We start from the raw sequence: 11,171 nt of genomic DNA on the forward strand, positions 1-11,171 counted from the left end.
GGCATTTCCAACAGTTCGAATGGAGACATATTTGAATGCCCATACTCTTTAAAAGTACCCACTTTCCCTCTTGTGTAACAATTAAAACTCATATTAACAAAATGTGAACTAATATTTTAAAAGTTATTTTCTACAGTTTGTTCTGTCAGTTAGACCCTCTCTTTTACAAGGTCTAGGAAAACGAGATACTCTGAAAATATTCTCTACTTTTAGCCTGAGAGGTGTGATTTTGGGCCCTATTTAATCTGATGAGTGACGAGCCACTGTTGGGTCACTAGCTCTTGGAGAAGCTGTTTGACATGACAACTGCATTCCTTGTCACTGCTGTGCCACCAATTGCCCCAGCATGAGCCACAGCCCCCTCAAAACTCAAAAAAAAAAAAAAAAGAAAACGCTGTTTGTTGATTGGCCCAGGATTTGATCCCCTGTCAATGACTTCAAGATTCCTAAGGAAGCAATGATTAAAAATATGGCAGGGCAATGTATATTTAAAATACGGCAATGCCCAGACAAACTCAAAACAAGAAAATTATTTAAAATTGGGGAAAATTATAACTGTTGAAAATGTCCCACTATATTCCCATCTTTCTAAAAAATAAAATTAATATAGAGGCATTGTTAACCACTTCCGGACCGCCCACTGTGTATTTACATCGGTACTTTGGCGTTAAATACCGAGGTTATGGCAGTAGCTGGCTGCCATAAATCTGTATTTTTCTATACATCTGGCGATCCAGAATCTAAAAAAAAGTGGAAAAGTGGTCTTGGAGACGGATTCGCCACGGGATCACTTTTATGGGCAGCGGGAGAGATGCCCCCCCTCCCACCGCTTCCCGATCGTTTTCTCTGCTTTCCAGAGCCATTGGTAGCAGGGAAAACAATCCAATTCTCTGTACAGATGGGCACTCTATGCCCCTGGAGGACCGGGGCGACGTCAAACATCACTTCCGCCCAACGGCCTTAAAAGGCCAACTTTTGTTTTTATAGAAAAAGTGAAATTACATTTTTTATTTGCTTTTAAGTGTAAATAAGAGATCTGAGGTCTTTTTGACCCCAGATCTCTCAATAAAGAGTACCTGTCATGCTTATTTATTCTACAAGGGATGTTTACATTTCTTGTAATAGGACTAAAAGTGATCAAAACATTTTTTTTAAAGGGACAATGTAAAAATAAAATAAATAAGAAAATTTTTTTTTAAAGTGCCTGTCCCTCCGAGCTTGCGCGTAGAAGCGAATGCATATGCGCGTCACACCCACATATGAAAACGGTGTTCAAACCACACATGTGAGGGTGAGATATCACATGTCACAGGAATCATTAGAAATAATTCTATCACAAGACCTCCTCTGTAACTCTAAACAGGTAACCCCTAAAAAAATTGTTAAAGTGTCGCCAATGGAGATTTTTAGGCACCATAGTTTGTCACCACTCCATGAGCATGGGCAATTTTGAAGCATGACATGTTAGGTATCAATTTACTCGGCGTAACATCATCTTTTACATTATACAAAAAAAGTGGCTAACTTTAGTGTTGTTTTTTTTTTTATCAAAAAAATGTATTTTTTCCAAAAAAATTGCATTTGTAAGACCGCTGTGCAAATACATAAAGTATTGCAATGATCTCCATTTTATTCCCTAGGGTCTCTGCTTGAAATTTTCTATATAATGTTTGAGGGTTCTAAGTAAATTTTTAGCAAAAAATACTGATTTTAGGTTGTAAACAACAAATGTCAGAAATAGGCCTGGTCCTTAGGTGGTTATTAAACGGTACTATATACAGAGGTGTAGTGTGCTTCCACATTAGTCTTATATCATTAGTCCTATGTCATTAGTCCTACATAGTTTAGGCCTACAATTTTTATTTTTATCTTTTCGTAGCTGTGAATAAAATTAAATGTGGTCTTTTTTCTGAGGCATGCTAACAAGCACCATACAGGTAAACTCTAAAAAAAAAGGCTGTATTACAAGTTATATTGTAAGTAACATAATAAAATGTAAAAGTGGTATCTTTATGGAAATCTGAATAATTTTCAAAGCATAATAATGTAGCACTGTTCCCGTAGGGCTTGCTATATGATGAGTTGTTGGGCCTCCTCTTATTACCAGCACACAATCACATAGGGAGGAGTTCATACATCCCTCCCTACTTCCAATGGCTCGTCACTCAATAAACAGTCCAGGGCTATTGGTTTTTTTAGTGTTTATTTTGGAACTTAGATGGGAGAAGGGAATAGTGGGATACTCCAACTGTAACTATTCACAATAGATAAGGACAACACTCACTTGGCCTCACCAGGTTACTTGTGGAAGCAGCTGCCCTGCTTAATCCATACTGCCACATGTATGGGAGAAGTTAAGTCCCCTTGTTCTTTTCTCTCCAGCAATAGACTTGGTGAACTTCCTTATCTTCAGAACACTCACTATCATGTTCTTTACTGACATCTGTCCACTGACTCTTCTAACTGCAGGGGTGGCCCCCCTCAGGTAAGGCCCCTTGACACAGATCTGTACTCGCAACAAGGCACTTTCCTCTGCCAAACACCAGGGCTGTATCAAACACCTGTGCACTCATATGCCAGGTTTCCTCCCACTGTCCAACATGCCTCCCTATTGGACCAGTGTGAAACACTCTGAAGACAGACTGAGTTGCACTCTGAGCACATTGAGCAGACCTCACTAACAGATCCTGCTCTCTGGTAGGAAGAGAAAAAATATAGATTTACCTGCAATACCTCTGGTAAGCAGACATGATTCAAAACTATACTCTCTCTCTAGCAACTACCTAGGAGGGTGCTACATCAAGATAAATGCTAGTAGTCAGCTGCAAATAAAGAAAAATATTCTCTTTACATGGGTAAATTTATCCAAACAAGTCAACCAAGAAGCCATGTTTTCAGTGCAAGATTGCTATAAGTGTACTAGAGAGTATTTATGTCAAATTATACCTCAGCTTAAGCCAAAAGTGTCCTTTTAGGGGGTTGAAGGGTTAGAACTTATGTTGAGTTTTTATATCTCTGTCTATCTGTTCCAATTGGAGAGATATTTTCTTACTTCTTGACCGAGTAATAAATGTCAGATAGAGCGCAGAAATATCTCTACAAGAGATGGCAACAAAATCCAATAAACTATTATTTTAAAGAGTGGCTATTGCTAAAGGTTAGAATTTCTACAAGGTTATTGCTCTTTGTATATTTTCATCTTAGTGACACCTGCAATTTCTCCTTACTTGTCCTGATGCCACTGGGAAAGAAATTTTTTCCAATGAGAATACAACTGGCAATAAATAATAAACAATAAAATGTTTTTCTTTAAAGCGGTAGTATACTAAATGTTTTTACTTTTACCTACAGGTAAGCCTATAATAAGGCTTACCTGTAGGTACAATTAATTTCTCCTAAACCTGCACGGTTTAGGAGATATTTGCCCAGCATGCAGCCGCTGACGCTAGTGGCGCATGCACTCTGAAGGTCCGGCGGAGTTTCTTGCCGGAAAGTGACTCCCGCGCGCACGCGCGGGAATGACGTTTGTCTGTTTGTCTGCCTTTGTCTTGCAGGGTTTTTTTTTTTTTCGGCAGTATACAACCACTTTAAGGTATAACTAAAGGAAAAACTTTTTTTTAACTTTGTATTGAGTGGAAAGGAATAGAACACCTGTCCTTTTTTATCGCTGTCCATGTCCATGTGGGGATTCCCCCTCTCTATTTGTCTTGTTTACCATTATTATTGAAAGTAAAAGAAAGTCGCAAAGTTGTCCCCAGAAAAGTAATAGAGGGGAAATCTTCCAATGGGGACACTAGTTGTCATGTACCTGACTGTGAAGCCCGAGATGATGAGGTTGGCCTCTTTCACAATTCCCATCCAAGCACCCCTGGTGGTGGAGACTAATGCCCCATACACACGTGCAGATTATCTGCAGACTTTTGTCTGCAGACTTAATAAAACCATATAATATAAGGTCAAACCTAAACACTTTCAATTTGTATGCAATCCGGCAGGCCCTTGCACTACATAGAAAAGGTAAGTCTGCAGGCAAAAGTCTGCAGATAATCTGCACGTGTGTACGGGGCATTATGCCTCGTATACACGCAACGATTGTTGGCCGACCGATCGGCCGCCTTTTGTCCAGTGTTGTTGTGTTGGTTGAAATGTGCTCTAGACTGCACACATATTTTTTCGGCCAACAACAACCAACTTCAGAAGTGATGTCATGTGCTGGTTAACTTTCCGTGTGTTTTTTCTTCTCTGAGCATGCCCAGTCTTGCTCATCTGATTTTTGTCTGCCGAAATCTGTACTGACTGACGGAAAATCGGCCGTTCTGTTGACGGCCAACAAAAATTTTATGGCATGCACACCAGATTTTGTTCGCCCGAAAAGTCGCAGTCGGTTGTCGGAAGCATCATACTAACAAGCCGACAATCGGCCGATCAGACGTTGGTCGAAAATTCACGGCCAACAATCGTTGCGTGTGTACGAGGCTTAAGAATACTAGGGCAGTGTAAGGAAGCAGGTGTCAGGAAGCTGTAGTAGTGAGCTCTAGCTTGGAGACACAGGAGTCCTTCTGGTGGTGTGGAGTCTGGTCACAAGCTTTATTCAGAGGGAGCCAGGCAGACAGATGCAGGATAAGGTTTAAGGACGGGAACAGGCAGAAGTTGATAGCGTGCTGGTGGTGGGGTACCAAATCAGGAAGCAGAAGCCATAGTCATAAATCTAAGCCGTCTTATTTTCGGGGAAACTTGGTATCTGATTTTTTATGTAAAGTAATTGGTGTACTGGTAAGAATTGGTAAGAATATTGGTAAGAATACAGCATAGGCCTCTAAAGATAAGAGTTAGAACACACCACTAAGAGATCATTTATGCTGGCATTCCCCTCAAACTGACAATTAAGCACCCCTTAACATAAAAAATACATTTTTGGTATGCTGTGCATTATCATGCTATGTGTAAAGACAGGCTATTTATTTTGAATGGGCTGTCAGCACACCACAACATACCTAAAACCGGAACCAGATATATATATTTTTTTTCGTAATGCAGCGCAATGCACAGATAGATCGTATCTGTGTGTGGTGGTGTGGTGCAATGCTTCTGTGTGAGTGTGTGTTGGCAAGGTTAGTTGGGGTGCTGTTCAAAATGAATGGCACTGAGAAGCACTGCACTGCCGATTGCACATTACTGTGTGCCCATTATGGCGCATAACTGCAACACAAATGTGTAAATCTGGCCTTACTCCTGTATGCCTGTTTTATCACAAGATCAATTTATAATCAATTTATTATAGTAAATAATATATTTCCAACAGCATGTATTCTGCAATGTATTACCTGCATGCCAGTGTTTGTGATCAGGCGTGGTTTCTCATCATTTACAGCTTTCACGGTCACATTGATAGTTATTGACTGGCTCTGGCGGTTTACATCTGCAGCATTGACTATAATTGTGAAGCTGTCATTCTTGGTTTCACTGCCATTGTGCTCATACAGTACTTGTCCTTGATTCAACTAGGAAAAAATATGTATGGTCATTTATGCGCATATTACGAAAGTATACAAAGACAAGGTTTTTCTATTGTGCATCTACCACTAATATGTTAAACTGAAACCACACTTTTGTTAATAAAACCACAATGTTCTCCAGGTCACATATATTTTACAAACATTGTAGCATACGTCATTACAAACACTTACCTGTTCCTGTTAGTGCAGAACTTACACATGCATCATGATTGCTACTTCCTTCCTGTATCCTAGTCTGCTATTACACGATCAATCCCAGTTTTGCAACAAGGGAAAGCCAATGATCTGAGCAGGAAATTACATTTGTAGGAGTCGAGCAAACTGTGTAGAGAATGTCCTTAGTTGCTATTTTTGCAAAAAAAAATAGTTTTTCTTTTTAGTTAAAGTGGAGTTTGCATTTATTGTTTCTGTATGGGCAATCAAATAGTGACTTTGTCTTCCTAAATGTGCCATAGACCCTGTTTCTTTCAAGCCTACTAAATGGTAAACAATTTTCATTGCATATACCTTTCTTTTAATGCGTCATACACCATCAGCTTTTCTAGACCCTTGATTTAGGTTTATTCATTTCTATGGAGCCTGTTTATATCTATGAATTACACTGCAGGAGCATTTTTTTGTTTTTAAAAACAACATGCAGAATTGTTTGGAGCAGTAATCTGTGTTTTCAGCCTTTTAGTGATAAATGACCTATGCTGAAAAAAACCCACATCTGCACCATGGAAAGTATACCACAACGTTTCCTCCCCATTTTACATAACACTTGCTGAGAAATCCATTAATACTTTAAAATTGGCCTTTAAACTATGTACAAAGTAAATGCCTATAATCATATGTAAAATGCATGCTTTAAAGCGTACATGAAGTCAACATATTTATTTTTGTTTTTTAGATTAAGGGATGAAGGGTTTAGAACTCCTATCAGTTTTTTTTTATTTTTATTGCTGTGTAAGCAGAGGTTAGTTTCCCCTTTAGGGAAACCCACTTTGCCGGGTGGGGTGGGGCTTTTTCGTTACAATCTGGTTCCAGAAGAACGTTAGGGCATAGGATGATGAGAAAAGAATACCACCATCTGAGATTACAGCCCAAGTGAAGTAAGCTGTTTGGAGTAGGCCCATTATAGACACCATCGAAGAACCCATCTAAGGGAACTGGCAGTGCTGGTCGGCATCCCTGTGTTAAAGCTGAGTTTTGACTGTTGAGTATTGCTGATGTGGGGTGTAAGTAGGAAAAGGCATATTTGTGTATTGGAAGGGACTGTGCACTCTATTCATGTTTTATTGCTGTGTAAGCAGAGTTTAGTTTCCACTTTAGGGAAACCCACTCTGCCGGGTGGGGTGAGGCTTTTCTTTATATTCTGGTTCCAGAAGAATGTTAGGGCAGAGGATGATGAGAAAAGAATACCACAATCTGAGATTACAGCCCAAGTGAAGCAAGCTGTTTGGGGTAGGCCCATTATAGACACCATCAAAGAACCCATCTCAGGGAACTGGCAGTGCTGGTCGGCATCCCTGTGGTAAAGCTAAGTTTGGACTGTTGAGTATCGCTGATGTGGGGTGTAAGTAGGAAAAGGCATATTTGTGTATTGGAAGGGACTGTGCACTCTATTCATATTGACATAAGAACTCTGAACAATCGTTATTTTCTTGAGGGGGGCCTCAGGCCAGGAGCATGTGAAAAACCAAGATGACGGAGTTCTTCTACACTATAGGTGCATTGCAGCCTATCTCGTTACAGTGGGAAGGGGCCCTTAGCCAGCATAACTGTTGCTGGAGGTGAATCAAGGCCCTGCTAACAGCTGTTTGTGTCCCCACTGGGGGGGGGATTTACCCTCTCTGAGTCCTGGTGACCATTATCACTGAGACAGAAAGTGTTGTAAAATACAACATTTTTCATTACATTACAACAGAACAGGAAGTGAGGTGAAGCTTTCCAACAGCTGCTCCAGTGAGGTGATTTCTCCCCACTTTGATTTTTTGATTTCAGATTTTCTCTTACCGTATATACTCGAGTATAAGCCGACCCGAGTATAAGCCGAGGCCCCTACTTTTACCACAAAAAGATGGGAAAAATCATTGACTTGAGTATAAGCCTAGGGTGAGAATGCAGGGCGGCGGGCATGGTACAGGAGATTGCAGGGTGACTGGCATGGTGCAGGAGAATGCAGGGTACTGGCATGGTGCAGGAGAATGCAGGGTACTGGCATGGTGCAGGAGAATGCAGGGTACTCTCATGGTGCAGGAGAATGCAGGGTACTGGCATGGTGCAGGAGAATGCAGAGTACTGGCATGGTACAGGAGAATGCAGGGTACTGGCATGGTACAGGAGAATGCAGGGTACTGGCATGGTACAAGAGGATCCAGGGTTGTGGGCATACTACAGGAGATGCAGTGCTGTGGGCATGGTGCAGGTGGACCATGCCCGCAGCACTGCATCCCTTGCAGTGTGCCCGCAGCCCTGCATAATGGCAGGTAGTGAAGCTGTTTCACTTACCTGTTCCAGTGGCGCCTTCATTTTAAAAATGGCGCCGCCCGGCCCCGACACGTCATTGCGCACGCGCCGCCGCCGCTCGTATAATTTCGGCTATTCTCGGCCTCCCCCGAGCGGCGGCGGCGCGTGCGCGGTGACATGTATGCGACGGGCGGCGCCATTTTTAAAGCTTAAGCCCGTCAGAGCGGCCAGGGAATTTTTTTTCTCCTTGACTCGAGTATAAGCCGAGGGGGACGTTTTCAGCACAAAAAAATGTGCTGAAAAACTCGGCTTATACTCGAGTATATACGGTACTTTCTGTTGTGTCTCTGGCATAGGAAGTAAAGGAAAATCACTACAATAATAAAAAGTTTAACTCCTTTCTGCCCTGCCCATAGCAGATTGACGGCTGGGTGGGCCTTTCATCCCTCTGACTGGATGTCATATGACGTCCTCTCAGAAGGCGCCTCTCATGCGGCCACGGGGGTGCGCCACGGCGCGATCTGTCACCGGCTGTGTCCACCAGACATAGCTGATGTCTAAACAGTGTACATGCTCACTGCCAGTACCATGTGACCGCTGTGACCAATCACAGCGGATCACATGACAGTTGTAAACAATGGATGGCTTGCTTTCATGCCATCCATCATGTTGCTAGCTGTGATTGGTCAACATGATCACATGGCACAGACAGGGCCAATCACAGCCTATCTGTACCATGTGATTGGCCCTGGCCAATCACAGCAAATTACAAAAAAACAAACTAAATGATTTGATTTTATTCAGTAAAATGCTTGCTTATAGCAATAAAATTCACTGCTATAAGAAATCATAATGTGTAAAAAAATAAATAAATCCTGATCACTTCCCCAAATTAGTACCATGTTATTATGGTAACATTATATTGCTCTGGTCACGGAATGTCAAAAAAAAATCATGAAAAAGAAAAAAAAATTGTACCAAAAATAAACAAATTGAAAAAAATTGAAAAGAATGAGATAGGCCATCAGTGCAACAGGATTGATCAATTTTCAGCTATATACCATAGTTTGTGGACTTTTTAACTTTCCTACAGACTAAATAATATACACTGATTTGGGTTATTTTGACCAAAGAAACGTAGCAGATTACATTTTGGCTTACATTTATGAAGAACAGTTAATTATGTGCAAAATGTTATAACAGAAACAAAGAAAAACACATTTGTTTTTAAAATTTTCAAAATGTTTTAGTCTTTTGTCATTTATTTAGCAAAAAATAAAAACCCAGTGGTCATTGAATACCACCAAAAGAAAGCTCTACTTGTGTGAACAAAATGATAAAAAATTAGTTGGGTACAGTGTGGCATGACCACTTAGTTGTCAATCAGTGCGACAGTGGTTAATTATTCCCTACCTTTTTCAAAACCAAACAAAAAAACTATAGCTACAATCTGCCACACATTTTAAACATTAAATAATGCTTGGGTAGGATTTTGGAACCAATGGTTATCTACTTATGTGCTGGTCTTTATTGAGCTATAATACAAATATAAATTTATTTAAAGCTCACCTCATTCCAGCTAAAGCTTCTTAGATCTCTTCCCTCTGTGTCAGTAATACGTCCATTTATTGGTTCATCCAGCACTAGAAGTTCAAGGTTGAGACTGAGATAGTAATCACTGAGAATCTGTAGGATGCTGCTGGGGAGAACCATTTTCCCACCCTCTTCAACCGTCATATCACCGACTTCCACTGGTATATAAATGGGCAGAATTTCCAGGAGGACAACAATCTCTTGAGTTGTATCTCCTGCAGACACCTCTAGTGTCATGCGGTCAGGGAGCATTTCTGAGGCTGAATGTAAATATAGGATCTTTCCTTTGTTAATATCCTCCTGGGTGAAAGTCTGTACAGAGTCCAAACTTGGTGACCCATCAGAAGACAGCTCCCCATTGCTAGAGACCAAATATCCAAAAGATGGAGGATCTGTCAGACTATATGCAATCTTGTGTGGAAATATGCCCTCTGCAGATACCTGTAAATTACAGTGTTATTTACAATTGTAAGTTTAGTCACTGACAGAAAATAATTTTAATTCCACATAAAAATTGTAAATGCACTACATAAAAGTACATCAAGCCCATATGTTTTTGTTTTTATTTCCGGATAGCATAGGGAGGAATTAAAATCCCTGCCAGGTTTGTTGTATTTTCTGTATCCCCACCAGGGAGAAGTATCTTCATTTCTGTAAAATGTTGGATTTGCTATTAATTTCTGTCCAGGTGAATGTGTTTACCAGGACAAATAAACAGCTGAATATCACAATGGAGGGCATGGAGAATTTAGCTAGTAGGTCCAACATGCAGCTATATGCTTAGTATCTTTGTAGACATAATAGTGCAGCTAGTACAACCATACTTGAAGTTACACTAAGAATCGAAAATTCCCCTATTATGAGACTTTTTAGGCACTTAACTAATATCACAAATATATTTTATAAAATCATTGTTATTCATATGTTATCACTAAAAGCATTTTTGGCAAGATATACAAGGAATACACAATTGGAATTACACCAATATGTAGAGATACTTGAAACTCCTTCATCAGGGGTGTAAGAGGTATAAATATTCAATATTCTTCACCTGCCACATGCCCCAGGAAGGATACTTTGCTCTCACCATATTGCTACCTGTTTATTTATATGTTCTCTAAATATCCACTGTGGGTTTTCCCCCCAGTACAGTGGGCCCATCATTGCTGGGCCCTAGCTACCAGGGCTCAGTGGTCCTGATTATCCGTGCTTGATACAGTATCCTCACCATCATTTTTTATAATAATGATCTGCAGTCATAACTTCATATACCATCTGTATGGTTGGGAAGAATAGGTAGAATTCTTTGAGACCGTGTTTTTATTGATACATGGAATCCCCATTTCTTGCACCATATGGATATTTAAAATGAATACCTCTTACACCCCTGATGAAGGAGTTGCAAAACCTTTGAGACGTGTCGGGTGGAGGACATCAGTTTCAAGTATCTTTACATATTGGTATAATTCCAATTGTATATTCCATGTATATCTTGTCAAAAATGCTTTTATTTATGAAACATGAATAAAATAGATTTTATTAAATAATTTGTGATATTAGTTAAGTGCCCGAAAAAGTCCCATAATATGGTTATTTTTGATTTTTGGTAAT

At 40.2% G+C, this 11,171-nt stretch overlaps 1 protein-coding gene across 1 annotated transcript in view; it reads right to left on the reverse strand.

Moving 5' to 3' along the window:
- The window catches only part of CSPG4 (chondroitin sulfate proteoglycan 4), a 179,741-nt gene that overhangs the window by 67,895 nt on the left and 100,675 nt on the right, over positions 1-11,171 (reverse strand). The window contains exons 4-5 of the mRNA XM_082253192.1: positions 9,537-10,001; positions 5,325-5,501 (exon numbers count right to left, since the gene is read on the reverse strand). Coding sequence (XP_082109318.1) covers positions 5,325-5,501; positions 9,537-10,001 — 642 coding nt within the window. The remainder of the gene's footprint in view (positions 1-5,324; positions 5,502-9,536; positions 10,002-11,171) is intronic.

The sequence above is a fragment of the Pelophylax lessonae genome (assembly GCF_965119305.1).
Source record: "Pelophylax lessonae genome assembly, chromosome: 4".
NCBI lineage: Eukaryota > Metazoa > Chordata > Amphibia > Anura > Ranidae > Pelophylax > Pelophylax lessonae.